Source organism: Alligator sinensis, unplaced genomic scaffold, assembly GCF_000455745.1.
Source record: "Alligator sinensis unplaced genomic scaffold, ASM45574v1 scaffold611_1, whole genome shotgun sequence".
Classification (NCBI taxonomy): domain Eukaryota; kingdom Metazoa; phylum Chordata; order Crocodylia; family Alligatoridae; genus Alligator; species Alligator sinensis.
This window is the reverse complement of record NW_005842332.1, coordinates 929,279-946,608: the sequence shown is the minus strand read 5'-3', so window position 1 is coordinate 946,608 and position 17,330 is coordinate 929,279. Positions and strand designations below refer to the sequence as shown.

General features: G+C 45.5%; 1 protein-coding gene across 1 annotated transcript in view; it reads right to left on the bottom strand.

Moving 5' to 3' along the window:
* COL5A1 (collagen type V alpha 1 chain) overlaps positions 1-17,330 on the bottom strand; it is a 232,973-nt gene that overhangs the window by 54,258 nt on the left and 161,385 nt on the right. Inside the window, 6 exon segments of the mRNA XM_014522254.2 lie at positions 2,689-2,742; positions 4,687-4,740; positions 5,714-5,821; positions 7,931-7,984; positions 9,731-9,775; positions 15,363-15,416. Coding sequence (XP_014377740.1) covers positions 2,689-2,742; positions 4,687-4,740; positions 5,714-5,821; positions 7,931-7,984; positions 9,731-9,775; positions 15,363-15,416 — 369 coding nt within the window.

The window sequence follows — 17,330 nt, the reverse complement described above, 5'->3', positions numbered from 1 at the left end:
GCTTCCTTAATCCTGCCGCCTACTCCAGCCACGGCCAGGCGGCTGGGTATGGAGTGGGGGGTAAAGAAGGTGGAAATGGAGATGCAAGGGGGAAGGGAGACAGATTTGTAGTTTGCAATGAAATGAAAATTACTCAGTGGAACACAAGGAGGAAAAAAAATCCCTCGAAGAGACAAACTAAATTTAGGTGACAATATGAGCGCAGCGCAAAGTGATTGATATTTTCTACGCTCTTTTCAAACATGCGTGTTAAAGTCATTTATATTTAAATGAGGATAAAAAGAAAACTAATTCTACCCACCCCCTTCCGTCCCCTCCTCCCTGTCTTCTCCCCTGTGCCAGAGCTAGTGTACAAAATGACTTCATATTTGCTCTCTGAATTATCGAATCCCGGCTTGTTTTGCTTGAAAGAAAACTCCTCGCCCTATCCAGTCAATCCTTTGATGAGCCTTTCTGCCTAGCAAGGAGGAAACCTTTACAGGAGGCCAACAGAATTGAAACACCCCTGTTTTGAAGATACCCTAGGACATGGCCAGAGGGGTAAATCTGCTCTGAAAAGCAAAGGCAAGATTTCATGGGGGTTGCTGCAGATTGACCCCCTACCTGAGGTCAGGATCTGGCCCCCAAAAGCTGGCACACCGTGGGTATGCACAATCGGATTAAACGAATGGGCTCTCATGGCAGCGGGCCAGTATTTCTCATGTCTTATTTATTTCATGCTATTAGGGTGTAAGTGCTCTACGGCAGGACCTGTGCCTTCCTGTGTGCATGTACAGCACCGAGCGCTACAGGGAACAGCAATGATCAGCACATTTGGGCTTTACTGGAATACGAACGATAAGTAACGCCACCAGTTCCCGCACTGCTATCAAGAAATGCGGAGGTGCCTGGAAATTAAAAATACATAAAAAAGCCCTTTTCCTCCAAGAATGCGGAACCTCGTTAGACTTCAGTTGGATCCCTTGTTTCCAAACAGAATCACCCATCGCTAATAATGACTGTTCATTAAAAAGCTCTTCAGGCCCTAAGTGATGTCTGACAGTGAAAGAAGTATTTGGATGGAGAAAAAAAAAAACCCTCTTAAAATATCTTGAGGGAAAAATATCCAGTGTTTAATTGGAAAGCTGCTGTCTGAAATGTTAGCTGTGCTATTTCTGGCATTCGTCTCCTTCAACAGCTGAAGTCAGACTCTTCTGTTGACTTTAAAATCCTCGCACTGCCAGAGTCAATTTTGAGATCTTCACGGGGGGGCCTCACCTCTTACATTGTACATGTGAGATGCACATGTGTCCACTGGTTTGGCATCAACAGTGTCACTGCAAGGGACTGCAGAGAAGGTAGCTTCCCCTTTACACAAATGCAATGACTTTCAATTTATCCTTTTGCTTCCCTGCTTACACTGTAAGTGCAGTCCCATAATCATAGACTCTCATATGTCCCACTGAAGGAGCTCATAAGAGCTCCTTAGAAAAAAGGAGAGGTTTCAGGGGATTGTTAGCGGTGGGGAGAGCTCCTAACCACAAAAGGGAAGGCACGAACATGTCGTGCAATATGCACATGGAAGATGAGTTCGGCATTGCTCTGGGCAAACCCGGAAAAACCCTGTCGATTGCCGTCGTCCGTTTGGACAACGCGCTTTTTACTTGAGAACGCCTCTGTAGCTAATGAGCTGGGAGACTCGAGCCATCCGTGGAAGAAGCTCCAAATTCATATACCAACACTGAGCCAAATTCAGCCATGATATGCACATCCCCCAGAAACCAAAGGAATGACAGCAACACTGAATTTAGCCCAATGTGCATCTTTCTGCGATGTTACATTTATGATCCATTATAACTACGAGGACTTCATTGCCAGGATGAGAAAGAGAGACAGCAAGCATTAAACTTGGTGGGGAGAACATGTGGGATTGCATGTGGAACCCTCTCCCAATATTAATATCCTGCAAATACCCTCAGTGGCTGGTAATACTCTCTGTGGCTGGTATTTTTGCAAATTAAAAAATACCCTCATTGGCTGGTATTTTTGCAAATGAGTAAATATCCTCAGTGGCTGGTATTTTTGCAAATTAATAGATACCCTCAGTGGCTGGCATTAATAAATACCCTCAGTGGCTGGTATTTTTGCAAATTAAAAAATACCCTCAGTGGCTGGTATGAATAAATACCCTCAGTGGCCGGTATTTTTGCAAATTAACAAATACTCTCAGTGGCCGGTATTTTTGCAAATAAACAAATACTCTCAGTGGCCGGTATTTTTGCAAATAAACAAATACTCTCAGTGGCTGGTATTTTTGTCTAACAAATCCCATAGGGAGATAGAAATGGAAGGAAGAGGGAATATGTTTGAGGCAGGTGGGCGGCAGGGAAAAGGGAGTCTATTAGTGCCTCCCTTTCTTACTGCCAGCTCCCAAACTGAGAGACATGAGGGCTCGGTCACAGCTGAAGATTCATTTAGTTTCCATTAACGACCTCAGACATTCTCCAAGCTGCAACCTCTATTAGCAATCCGGCTTGCATTTTTCTGCTCCTCCCTCCCAGCTCCAGTCCTGCAGTTCCCTGCACCGACGCTCTATTTCCTCATGCTTCTCCCTTGGTAGCCTCGTGGCCATAAGATCTGCAAGGCTTTTAATATGACCTGGTACTCCATAAGGAAGAAAGTAACACAGCCCAACAAGGTCACTCTTACCCTTGTGCCTTTCTCGCCGTTGGCTCCTGGGAATCCCGGAAATCCGATGGAGCCCTGGGGGAAAAGACATAAAAGAGGAGGGCTTAGGTGAGCTTGCCAAATTGCCATTGTGCTATGCTCCAGGCTATTATTCTAGATCTAGAGCGGGATTCTCAACTAATAGGGTTTGGTGCTAATTCCCGGACTTTTGGCCCATTGCACCAGATGGCACGTGGCACTGAGTAACGTGGGGGCCCTCGCGGCAGGTTTATGGATATCCATGGGAGTCCTTCCTTGGGTGCGTATAGGCTTTGGGCATCCCGGGTAACAATGCAATTCTCAGGGCCTGCCAGACTCCCTGGCCTGAATAACAGGCTTCTTGTTGGCTTCAGGGAGAACTATGATCAGTCCCCTTCCACGCCTCTCCCTCCTTCTTCTGTGGATTTAATTTGTACATAAGCGGTTTTCAGAATTTCCCATGTAAAGCAAGGGTCTGAGTCTGGGAAAACACTGTATGGCAGCTCATCAAGTGCCTCTCAGGATCATTAGGCACCTATATAATTTTAAAACCTGTCCCTCTCTGCTTTTGAAAACAGGACTTTGATACAAGTGGCTGCTGCACCACTGAGTCACTCGGAGAAATCTGCCCTTAGCTTTTTTCGTTCTGACACAACTGCCTGGAGAGTCGCTCTGTTGTTGTTGCTAAAATATGAATTAGCTAAAGAAATGCAAAAAAACCCCTAAACAACCCAGACATAAAATGCAAATTAAAAAATAAATCACCATCACCACAACCAGGAAACACTCTTTTGTGGTTAATTATGTCTCCAGTGTCAAACAAGCTGGTTTTTCAAGCAATAAACATGAATAATAAAAAATGAGTCTTAAGAAAAAAAAAATTATGTTAACAAAAACATAAGTTTCCCCAGCCTCCAGGGCATGATACAACCAGGCTGCAGCTTTTCCTTCTATGGAGGGGGAGGTCTCAGTTTTAATTTGAAAAAGAACATTTGACAATGGCCCAAATCAAGGTGGGTGGGTAGATAAGATACAAAGGATGTTTGCAACCCTGCAAATGGCACTTTTACTTTAATTTCAAGGAGACATTGGCTCATAAGTTATTCTCCTTAATTAATTAGTTAAGAGCAGATCAGAGCTTTGAAGATGTACAGCTTAATACAGGAGCCTAAGCTTTATTATTGTTGCTAAGCTAGAAGCTCACACGCCGTTTGATGACGTATATATGTGCATATCAAAGGGCTCGTGCAGATCCCTAAAGGGTGGTGGCTCGCACTCCTTTCATTTCCCATTCCTCCCTTCCAAGTCTCTCTCTCAACATTATCCAAGTCTATAAGGAGAATTAAGATCAATAATTGAAGTGCTGTGACCCAGTTAGATGAGTGGCAGATCTGGCCCTACTTGCACACGCTTGTATATATTTCTCCCACGTAAAGGATGGGAGAATAAATAAAACCATTTATTCAGTTGCCCACACCATCCTCTTAAATCTCGGGCGAGCTCTGCTTGAAAGGTAAAAACCCAGTGCGAGACTTAAGTTTCCCTTGTTCCAGGATTGCTTGTAGCCACTGGCAGAGGGCTTGAGCAGCATCTGCTCTCATTTGGTTTGGATGTAAGTGCTTACATGAGGCATAAGGCAATGGAAAAATTCACCCCGAACGGCTCGCCGTTTTTTCCGTCTTGTAAACCTGACAAACGGTTATTTGCTTACGGGAGATTTGTCCAGCTTGAAATCGGGTCTCCCCCTCCCTTTGAAAGAGAGCATCCCATTTGGCTGTAATGCAACCACGGTGCAATTTATGGTACCAACTTCAAAAAGGCGTGTACTGCACAGGGCCAAATCTAACAGAAGCCAGAGGTGGTACCCTGATTCTCACCAGGTAAGGATCTAGCCCTTTCAAGGTACCCTAAGAGAGGAAAGAGCCATTTGGCCTTCTTTCTTTGTCTCCTCATCAGCATCTTGCCTGCACAGAAGATTGTTGAAAATAAACTAAAAATTACCTTTGGACCTTGCCTTCCTGGATATCCCGGTAAACCTGGAACACCGAGTTTGCCCTGAAACCAAATACACAAGAGATTTCATAGATTTCATAGACATGAGGGCTGGAAGGGACCTTGCAAGATCATTGGGTCCAGCCCCCTGCCCCAAGGGTCCGAAGTCAGAGGGGTCAAATGATTGCAACAAGATAAGTGTCCAAATTTAAGAATTTATGTATTGCGCCACTGCTTCAGCATGCACATGGGATCTATTACAGCTTGTATTAGGCAAAACGAATGCAGTTGAACTTAGAAGAGGACCAGAAGAGCGATCGGATCACATAGATTCATAGTTGGCCAGGTCGGAAAGGACCTGAGCAGATCATGCGTGAAGTGCAGCTGAGGATCCGAAAGAGATATTGCCACCAAACCCCTTCTTTGGTGTGAGCCGAGTATTGGACTCCCATAAGGAAATGGCTCTGTCCTCACCAAATCTGCTAGTCAGGGAACATTCATCACATGAGCATTCAACAACATGAAGACTGGGTCTTCATAAAGAAATCCAACTCCAACCCCAAATATTTCCAGTTTGGGGATTTTCAACCGCAACCTGAACGTTTCTGTCAAAACCAACTTTTCCGCATCAACTTTTGCTTTCTGTTAAATGAGATTTTTTTGACAAAACACCCTCAAAAACTCTGGCTCTGCTCATCAGGCACCGGAGCCCGGACAGGGCAATATCTGAATGTGCCCAGGCCAACACAGAGCAGCGCAGCAGTCTCTTCTGTACGTAGAAAGCCACTCTAGGTTGGTCCGCCAGTGCCTCCCCAAGCCTTTGAACAAATCAAGACTTTTCCCACAAATGATCTTTTCTAAAAGTAGCCTCTTCCATCCCCAACTCATGAATCCCGCTGTCATCTACCCTTCCTCGCCCACCAGAGCTTATCCGGGGGAAAATGGTTGATACAACATATTCCAGAACAGGGTTGGTTTTGCCCCTCGTCTGCTTTGCTGACCCATCAGAAGGACAATCTCAACTTAAGACACGTACCTTTTCTCCAGAAGGGCCAAGTGGACCTGGATCTCCATTAGGACCAGAACGACCTTTAGGACCTTCAGGGCCATCCTCACCCCTTGGTCCAGGAGGACCGATTTCACCCTGTCATTCAAGAGAAAGACATCAGTGAAGGCAGCACCTCATGCCATCTCGTGCCCATCGTTGACCCCCAGTGCAAATACCCCTGAGGCTGGCAGTAGTACATACACAAAGGAAAACTCTGGTTCACCTTGGCTTTGCTAAAAAAAGGCTCATGGAGAAGTTAGACCTTTACCCAGTAACTTCTCAGGTGAGACTGTTATTGAGGAAATTATAGACTGCTATTAGAGAGGCCACGAGGCTTTTGTTCATGTAGCCTGGCTATTATTTCCAAGCACAGCACTCTTTTCCTACACCCCAATTATCCTGCCTACCTCCAGCACCCCTCCAATGAAAAAGCTTTCATTAGCTCTGATCACTGTGGACCCCTGTTTCTGCCTCTTGGTCCCTAAATCATGGGTTTACGTGCATGAGAACCCGGGGAGGTGTTTTAATTCAGGGCCAGGCGTAAAAATTGCAGAATAAAAGACCGGAACAAAAGTCTCAGCCTTGAAAACTGTTAGAAAAGCCAATAGAGATGGGACTGGCTAAGCTATTAGTTTGAGTATTTCTAATAAATACAAACTTCAAACCACAAAACAGTGAAATCACTGTCTTGCCAAGTAGGGTTACTACAGAGGCTCCCAGCGAAAACAGGCTGCCTGCTGTTTCATTCAAAAGTAACCGAGAAGGCATCCGATTTATCTGCCAGATATTCAAGCAGCCCCTCATCCTCGAGGAGCTCAGTATGTTTATTATTATAAAATAAAAGCAAAAGACCTTGTCAGTGGGAAGCAAGGGCTGGGGGTTTGCTAGAATGGCTTCTGCGCGTCTGTGTTTGCCAAGGACGTACGAGCTATCTTCCTGCGATGCAAACCTTTCATCCTGATTTCCAACAATGTGAATTTCATCTTAGAAAAGACGGCAGGGTTGGCAAAGCTTTCAAGAGGTCAGCTTGGAAATGATGCACAGAGTGCGGACCTTGGTACAACGCAACAGGGTCTTTAAACACTGGGAGAAACAGACTTTGATTTGTCTTTCTGCAAGCCATTAAGCAAGGAGCTGCTCTTTGTTTTAACCATGTGACAAATTACCGTTCTCTAGTCTACAGAGATGTACCGACTTCGGTTTTTATACCCTAATGCCCATTAATGAAACACCAAACTAACAGCAGCTTTACAGTTCAGAAAGTTACAGGGAAAACACGGCTCTCCATAAAGACGACGACCCAGCTGACTAGCCCACTTCCCAACAAGCCAATCCCATCCAGGTGTGCGCTGCAGCTGCTGCCTGCATCCAGCACCATTTCGTTTTCCCAGGCCTCCACTTGTACAGAGGCTTTTAAAAGCTGCAGATAGCAGTCAGTGTGCTGTGCTGCTAAAGACATGAGTGCAATAAGAAACTGCACCCTTGGTGGTTTTAATTGCCCTGCTCCTGCTTGTATTAAAGCCTTGTAGCATTACACTTGTACTGATGGGATGGAAGCACATCAGGATTAGCAAATGGAAATAGCTGTACCAGATACAGCTCAACGCTGGATTCCCAGGAGCACAAGCATGCGCCCTGTGTTACTAAGTTTTTATTGTCCTTGCAGTACGGGACTGGAGAGGTTGAGGATAAATAACCCATTGGAGTCCACGGGGGCTGGAGCTCTGGGATACCTGTACCGACAAAACGTGGCAGAAGGAAACAGCAGTCCCATGAGGCAGTCCCCATGGAGCAGATCTAACTCTTGAGTTAGTTCAAGTGGAGCTGGAGGATGTGTCTACCAACCCTTCCTGGGACAGGCATGGGTAATGACTTTTGAGGCATCTTGGCATCCTTTCCCTGAGACAGAGCCCACCGTGCACTTACAAAGCGAGCCCCAAATGGACAAACCTCACTGGTGCTGAAAGTTGTGATAAGAGGCCTACTGTGTTCATTGCATAGGGACTGAGCATCATGATTGCAACGCTTGTGGAGGACTTGCAAATCCCTGCACCTTCCTTCTCAGGTCTGCCCTTCACTTGGCTGCTACGGGATATCTCCTCTCTGAATCCTAATGTGCCTAAAGAACCATCTTCATTGCATCCCAGTGTTGGGCATTGAAAAGGAAGGACCCAACCACCTGGCCACACATCACCAAATGCTCACCCGGTCTCCCTTGATTCCCATGTCTCCTTTGAAGCCAGGGAAGCCATCTTCACCCTGAATAATGGAAGGAGAAAAACAGATGAATGCTCAACTGAGAAGCCTTCAAAAGCAACAAGAATAAAGCATCTGTGCAACGAAGTGAACGTTTCACTGCTCCAGGTCGCATGCCTGGATGCTACCTTTGCAAGAGACAAATACAATCCCGGTGGAATTACAAGGATGAATTTTCCTACCGCACAATCGCTGCGAGTCGGGACCGTCACGTTAGCCGGTGTAAATACTGGCAATTTACAAGTACTGCCAACAAATTATTTTGACGTATAACTGGGTTTATTTTTACTAAGATGATTTTACACCATTCTTCTCTGAAACTTCAAGGACAGTGGTAATATTTCTTTAAACCAAGAAAGCTTAACTGCAGAGCTCAGATCAATAAATGTATCCATTTGTAAAGCAACCCAATCCTGGGCTAAAATGCAGACATAGGAACCAAAAGCACCTCTGGATTTTGGAAGGCCTCTGCAGCTAGCACTGCCCACCCTGCTGCTGGCATGGTATCAGGTATTAAAAATGGGATATGTGGATATGTAGACTGGGCACTAGGTGAGACCTTTAACTGTCTCCTGCTTATCATTTGGGCAAGAGCATAGCTGAAATATCCCCAAAACATATTTATATATACACTGCTGAGTGAAATTCTATGGATCTAGATAGATATCTATCTAGACACCTATCTCTATAGCTATAGATATCTATCTAGATAGAGATCTATAAATATAGACATAGTTAGATCTCTAGATAGATATCTGTGGAGATAGATATAGATAGATACCTAGGTAGGTATCTGTGGAGATAGATATCTAACTATATCTATATCCACAGATCTCTCTCTCTCTCTATATATATATATCCACAGTTATCTGTCGGTCTGACTGTAACCACAGATATCTATCTATCTATCTATCTATCTGTATCCACAGATATCTATCTATCTATCTATCTATCTGTATCCACAGATATCTATCTATCTATCTATCTGTATCCACAGATATCTATCTATCTATCTATCTATCTATCTATCTGTATCCACAGATATCTATCTATCTATCTATGTAGATATAGATATGTATATACACCCCCAAAATGCATTTAGATTGTGCATATAATACGCACACACACACGCATTTTGGATTGTGTATCATTTAATTGACAAGTTCCTGAACAACTCAGCTCTCACAAGCTGCTCTGGGTACTTTAGTCCATACTCTGTCCCACAGGCCAGATTCTGACTGCGGCGACACAGCCCGAAGTCACCAAAACGCTGCATTTACCGCAGTGGAATTTAGCCTGGAGAGCCAAAACTAGAAGCTGGCTCCCGGCATTGAGAAACTTGTGTCGAAAGGTAAATTGATTTTTGTTTGCTATTAATTAGGCCATGCTGTGTTTTAGTTATCAGTGTAAGAACCTAGCAGAAAACTAGACACCTCTCCTCGTAAAGCTATTTAAAGCATCAGGCTCAGAAGCCAAACCGAAGCCTGTGTAGACCCGGGAGAAATCATTATTCCCAGCTGAGACACCGGCCAGGCATTCGGGAGGATGTCCCGGCTGTGGCCGCACTGTGAATTAGAGGATACCGGTCTTAAGGGCTGCTGACTCAGTTCCATTCACCAGCAGAAAAAGTCATACATTCGTGTCTCAAATGATCACATCCTCTGTTGGGCAAACAGTCTGCAAAACTGCACTAGGAAAAAGGCGCTGGTGAAAAAAACAGCTTTCTATTAGAAGAGTGGGGGAACTCACCTTCTCGCCCTTGGTACCCTTCAATCCACGAACGCCATCTGCCCCCTGAGAAAAACACAGAGACATGTCACAAGACCACACCTGCACAAGGTGGATTGAACTGAGCCAGGTGGCTAGAACGGGATGAATCATGAAGAGCAGGAAATTGTGCCTTTTACACTGTCAGCAAGTTTTCCGTGTGATTTTCCTACATGCAGGGGTCATTTGAATTTAATTATCGAATCATTTTTGGCCTCTAGCTCACTTGCTACTCAACATTTAAAGCGACTCGATTGGACAGAAGAGACATATGATGTCTGTCCACCCCCCACCCCCCCACCCCAATTACATGAACATAACCACTGGAATCAGTTTTCCCGAGGGGATCCTTGAGACTGGAAGTTTGCTTCTCCAAATGCTTTCCAAAAAAAAATCTTTAAAAATGGGCAACTTCCACAAATATCTTTGAAAGCCAACTGTGCTCTCTGAACAGCAGACTCCCTACGCCTGAAGAAGGGCGACTGCACCCGCAAGCTTGCAAAGAACCTTTTTCCAACTACTCAGTTGGTGACATAAAAGATATCGCATCTATCCAAAGAACCATGCCTGCCTATGTCCTTTGTCCAACACAACTACAACCCAAAAACCCAGCAACTGTGCTCCCAGGCAGTATAGAAAGTATTTTCTTATGCTGTAACCACCAGCTAATGGTGCAGAACAAGCAAAGGCTGCAAATTCCTGGCTTCTCTCATCACGACCCTCCCCTCCAGTGTGCATCAGTGATGGAAGCGAATGTCCCAGACTGCGGCTTTGTGTAGATGCCCGTGCTAGCTCAGGTACCAGCGGCAGTCTAGCTATGGCTGCCTACAGCTCCTGGCAGGCTCATCAGCCCATCTGGCACTCTCTGAGGCTACAGCTTGACTCCTTGGGGTAGCTAGGGCATCTCAACACTGCAGGGCACACACACACATAGGCAGGAGCCAGATGTGCAGGCATGTGTGGTTTGTGGCACTGCAAGCCTCTTTGCAGGGCCCCAAACTGCACGAGTCGCACGTTAATCAGCATGCTAATTTGCAGCGCCAGGGCAAAATTTGCTACCGGGATTTCCCAGTAGTTAAAAAAAATACCTGGGGAAAAAGCAGCGTAAGCCACAGCACCATACCACCTCATGCCCTAGCCAGCCCTCCCCACCCCGCAGCACATGGAGCGGTGGGACAACCCGTCCTGCTGCAAAGCGCACGGGAAGGGGCACACGCTGCGGGACAGAGTAGTGATGTGCTGCTACTATGTGTGCTGACGCAAAGGCACACTACTGCTTGTGTGGACGCGGCCATAGGTTAAGGTGTAATGGGTACTACCTATGGCAAACCTCTCATTTGCATTAATAGGGCCAGAATTTCACCCTGGGGAATTCATGTTCACCACAGGACTGGTGAACAAACTGCAGCGATTCTTTTTCCAGGGCCAGCTCCATAGCTGGTCTGAACGGCTCAAACTCCATATACCCCGCTGGAGATGCACCGGATGAGGAGCTGAGTCTGCCGGACTTCCATCAGGATTGCAGCTGCCCTGTTTGGTTTAACTCTGAATAGGTTTGGGACCGTTTTAAAACTGCTCATTTACCTCTGTGCACTCAGCAAAGGGGAAGGTGGCATCCTTTGAATGGATGGTTATTATTATCAGAGTGTATTGCCAGTCCCTGATGCTCCTGTTCCTGGAAGAAGTAATGACCAAAGGCTGGTTCTGGGTTGAGACTCAGTTTGGGAAGTGCCCTCTTGTGGTCAAAATGGTATGATGTTTCTAGTCTGATGGAATAATAAACTGAGCACCGCTCAGGAGGCTTTGAGACGAAGATAAATCTTTAGTGCAAGTAGGATGCGAAGCAGCATAACCTGTAACCTATGATTGCCTCTGTCTGAAATGACACTGAATGGTGACACTCGTAAGCACTCTGCTACTTAATCAGCTTCCAGTGGCGGAGAGTCTTAGAGCCAAATGGACAGGGTAAAGTGGATGCAATTTTCCAAGAGATATTATTCGTCTTGGGATTCAAGAGATGCCGTCAAGCATTATCTAGCACTAACCTCCTCCCCTGGAGCTGCCTTGTTGCCTTGTTTGCTATTATGTTATACTGACTACCCAAGCTATTAAGTCTAATAGAAAAGCTGCTGACACTAAGATCCATGACAGAATCAGAAAGGAAAAAATAAAAGGAGAGAGACAGGACGGGGTGGGGGGGAAGGCAGCTAATATAAAGCTAAAGATGGGATGGGGAATCACGCTGCAAAGGAATAAGAGCCCGATATTAATGCAGCGCCACATTAATTAATGGCGGTAACATGGGTTAACCACCCTGTTTTCTGAGTTGGGGAATATAAATAGAGCTGGGGAGGTGGGAGAGCAGTACTAGATGAGATGAATGATAGTCTGGTCAGGGGATGGGGCTTCTCTGTAGGATGAATTCCTTGAAAAATTAAAGCCTAGGAAATTGCCGAGTGGATGAGTGTGCTGATCCATACAGCCCAATATCCTGCCTCTGACAGTGACTGCTTCGGAGGTAGGGGAAAGAAATAATCCTGTAGGCTATGAAGTAACCCTAGGGAAAACGTCTTCCTAACCTCCATCACGCAGATTATGCCCTGAAGCAGGATCTCTACCCCTGCCATATTTTGGGTTTTATTTATTTACGGCTATTTAAATCAGCTGATGGGAGGAAACCGAACCAAAAAACCGAGAGAGAAAGCGGAGGAAAAGAGAAGCCCAATAGGAAAGCATGTCAGAAGCAAGACCACAAGAGAGTCAAGTACATCCTTTACCCTGTCTCTGGTGCCCAGATGTCAGAGGAAAGCGCGTGACCTTGCACACAACACGCGGCGAGAATTTTGTGTGCGCATTTTCTAGCTCGTATTGAAATCTCACGGCCTAGTTCTGTCTGTGCATGAATGCACCTAGCGCCAGTTGTTCTCACAGGCTCTCAAAGGCCAAGATCTTGCCCTGAATGCACTTTAAAAAATAAATAAATGAGGCACTTAAAAATACTCCCATGTTGCATTTGCTTGTGACATGCTGCACAATGTCCCAGATGTGTCAGCAGGGTCGTGTGCGGGTCTTGCCTGCATCAATTCCAGTTCTAGTCGCCGCACTGAGTTCACATTTTCCTGTCTACACAGCCCTTAGTTACTCAGAGCTGCTAGATTCAAGTTTCTTATATGTAGGTGGCCTACGGGCATAGAAGGACATGTCCCCGGACAAGAAAGTGGCCTGGAAGTGTGGCCAGATGCAGCTGCAATTGTGGCAGTGATTTAATTTGGTCCGCCATCCTTACTGAGTTGCAGCGGGCGGATCATGCCACGTGTATCTCGAGGCAAGGCTCTTTGAGTAGATGTGATATCTTTTATTAGATCAACTGAGCAATTGGGGGAAAAGTTCTCGGTAAGCTTTCGGGTGCAATCGCCCTTCTTCAGGCATAGGGAGTCTCTGCTGCTCTGAGACTCCAAGGAAGGAGTCCTATGCCTGAAGAAGGGCGATTGCACCCGAAAGCTTTTTTTCCAACTACTCAGTTGGTTTAATAAAAGATATCACATCTGCTCAGAGCCTCACCTGCCGATGTCCTTAGACCAACCCGGCCACAACCGAAAACCCAGCAATGGGCACCTCGAGACACTCAAGAGGCAGTCAATGCAAAAGGATGGTGAGATTTAAATCCCAGCCTGCTGGGCCTGTTTCTAGCAGCCAGAAGCTTTGGAGGCTTCCAAGTTTTGCTCTGAGCCCTCAAGATGCTGCAAAGCAAATGCCACCCTGAGGTGCACTGGTAAATGAGAAGCTGCACATCAGGGACCAAATGAAAGGCACCGTCCCAGCAGCTCCCAGCTGCGTGGCTCAGGGAGGTGGCAAAGGGGATGCTGCGGGGCTCCTTCCCAGTGCTTTTCCGATAGTGCTTGCTGCCGATAGCCGGAGAAAGTACCAAAGGCAAGGTCACAAAGCCTGAAGAACTAGCAAGGAGTCTCACTGAAGAGATCCCTGCCTCCTTACTGAAAGCTTTTCTGCCTGGGTTGGGTCGAGGGATAGAAAGACGTGCCCCTGATCTCCCCTCTCGAGCAGCCGGCCCGAATTTCACCTCGGGGACTAGACAGAGCTGCGCTGCGTCACTTAAGTCTTCCAATAACAAAAGAAGGTTGTTTAATAAAACAGTTTTCAATTTACCCGAGACCTTTTACAGGCCTTTCCCTCCACCCCCGTTTCGACGGCCAAGCAGACAAAATTGTGCAGAATTCACAAAAGCAGGACCAAATGCTGCCGAGATGGGCAAGAGCTAACATTGATTTATAACTGCAATTCGACAGACAGAGAGAAAGGCTTTTCTTTGCTCCAAGGACCAGAGCCTTATTCAATTAACTCAACGCTGCTTGTAGGAAGCAAGACGTTTTGGGTAAACACGATGGATTTTGCGGATGACACTTTCTCTATATCACCGTAATGTGGAAAAGCTCCACTTTGCAGTAAACATAATAGCAAGCCATTCCCTAATGGATCGCTAAGTCTCAATCTACAGCGCTGAAAGAAATGAGATGAAAACATGCTTGAGCAAAGTAAATCGAGTTTAATTTTTGGAGATGGAAAAGCAAGTGACTTCTTGCTATGGGAGAGGGGACAAAAGGTTATGGGTTTTTCACTGGGCTTTAAGTGCCCCCTTTGCCCTTTATCCTGTACCTACAACCACCAAACGGGTCCCTGCCGTTTCAAGGGAAGCATGCGGGAAGCAGCCTGCAACGGCGACAGAGTTAATACAGCTTGACGGAGCATTTTAACTGTAACGGGCTGGGGAAAAATAACCATTGCTTTCTTATTACTGTGTATGTATTGCAGGTATCAAAAGTAGGTGGAAGAACTACAATTCAATTTACTGAAAGAATAGGAGATATGAGTTTTAGACTGTGGAGAGAACTGAGTTTCATATAACAAGATCTCAGATTACCCCTCGAGGAGAAGAAATACTCCGTTTTGTTTTAATAACGGACTACTTTGTTTCATTAACAGTCAGGGCTTGTTAAAATCCTCTTGTGGAGGCTAGGATTTATTTTGGTTTTAAATTGAAACTTATTGTGATGGACCTGTGCCATGTTCGCCAGGAATAATCATCTAGCTCAAGTATTCAAGGAAGACAGAAAGTGCTTCTACAGGACGACATCCGTACATCGGGGCAGGGGAAGTGAGCAAATAATAGAAATAGTGAGCAAATAATAGACCATTTGGATGATCGGTGGAGCATCTAAATCACCCCTGATTTCTCCAGAAGGATTTAAAAAGGGATCCTAGGCTCATGCATAAAACTTCTTCCATACGATCAACATTATATTTACTGCTAGTGTTGCCTTTCGACTTGCTCGAGTCGCGGGATTTCTCCTGACTGCTGGAGCACCACCCAGTCTACACCACTATCCTGTAAAGCCCATTTGGATAAAGAACCAGTGTCCCTAAGGATTTGTTAAGAGCAGGGAGGTGAAATTATTTTAGGATTGCTGCTTAGCTTGGTATAATCCAAGATGGCCTCAGATATCGCCAACCCAAGTCGCAAAATTTAGCTTAGGGAGGGAAAAAAATGGGGTTAGAAAGCGGGGCTGGGGTGTGCATTTCTGCCTGTCCATCTACTTACCTTGACTCCACGTGGTCCTGGATATCCAATTGGGCCCTGAGGACCTGATGGACCCTACAATTTAAAAGCAACAACAAAATAATGTCAAAATGGAGCAGTGTTGGACCATCTGGATAGAAAATATATGTATATATCCTGGCCATCTGTCTGCTCTGAACTACACAGGAAAGCTAGTGGCTGCCTAAGTAGCATAATGTATGGATGGTCAGCTGCAGTAAGGAGTGAAAACCTAGTTTAAAGAGAGCCAATTTCTCTCCAGTTTGACTACAGCATAGAGATAGGAGAGAGAGAGAGAGGAGAATATCAGCACTAAACAGATAATTGCTATAATGACCAATTATAAAGGTTTTTACAAAGATCCACCGGTGACTCCTTTCTGCAAAAATGACTTCACCCCTTAGTTCTGGGCAGGGCTGGTTGACAACTTCTTGTATTTCAAAGTTAGGATGCAATTAAAAAATAAGAAGCATTCAAATGTCACTTATTTCCTTCTCCCCAAGAGCTCTTCTGGCCCAAGTTCTTCAAAATTCAAAATGTAGGATGTCCCCATTTGAAAAATTCGGAATGGGAAAAGGTTAGAATGGGTTTGGAAAAGCCACTATAACTTAAGCAGAAATTACTGGCTTCTGCAGAAATCCCTGGGGTCACTGGCTTTTGCTGTGTGCAAGGAAAGACTGGAGCATCTTCAAGGCCCCTTGTGGCCTTTATGACTCCTTGGTCAGCACTGAGCCCAATGGAGGCATTGCTCCTATTGCCAGGTATGGATGGGCAATGATATTACTTCTACTGTGCTACATTAAGGCTCTGCAAATAAATCACATTCTCAGTTGAATCTGATTGGGTTGCATGTCATTCAGCTAGCTAAAGAAATATCCCCCCCGCCCCCCATTTCTTTAAGAGAGTGTCCTGGACAATTTTTCCACTCTGACGGCCAGACTGAGCTGAAGTATCGGTGCTTCTTGTGGTCCGTTGGAGTCTCAGACCTCATGCTAGTGTCAACTGGAACAAATCTAGCAGCACAAACACTGCTCTGAGATCATTATTGCTTAAGTAATAACTCATGGAGAAAGTTACGGCCTGGATCTGGACTTCTACCCCGACACCTGCTGACTCCTCGATGTTTGCTAAACGTCTCCCAACACAGCGAGTGACTGCACGGCTGCTTATTGGGGTTTAATACTCTGCAGACAGGAATGTGTGAGTTCCTAGCCTTGCGTGATGCCAGCTGGAGAAATGGCCCCGGTCTAGGCTGCAAGCATCATTTCCCTGAACTATACAGCATCTATGCAAAGCTAGGGCGAACTTCAATCAAACTGGATGGTGCTCTAATAAAAGACTTTTGACAAAAGTAATGTTTTTCAACTGAATGCAACACAATGGGAATACAAATAGTAAATCTCCCAGACAAAATGATGACTGTATAATTCAAGGACTCTAGCCCCAAGTAATATTCTTTAAAGTACTGTTAAAGGGGGAATTTGATGGGGGGAGGGGGGACAATGAACCCCCCCTCCCCCCCAAAAAATCAATAAATACACAAAAAAGTAATTTTCTTTATTCCCTCTGCACCACTGGTAATATTTATTTGTGCCTGATTAAGAGTCTTCCCCTTCACGGTTTCTGTTTGCATATTTGCTCAGCTTTTCAGTAATGCTTGCCAAAAAAATTAAGCTGGGTGACAATGTTAGATACAGGTTTGGTTCAAATACCTTCCTAGACAAGCTGCAACTGCCCCACGGCTCCACCCTGGATTGAAACTACCAGCAAGGAAAGAACCGACACGTCTCCTCAAATTCACGGACAAACTTGACACCGCTCAAGTTGGGAAGTGCCTAAATGCATCTAGACGGTGAATGGAGCTGAAAATCTCCTAAAACCCTTTGCTCCTGTGGCATTTCCAGACACACTAATACTGGCATGGACACTCAGACTGTGAGAACAGCGTTAGCTTTTGGGCAAATATTTCAG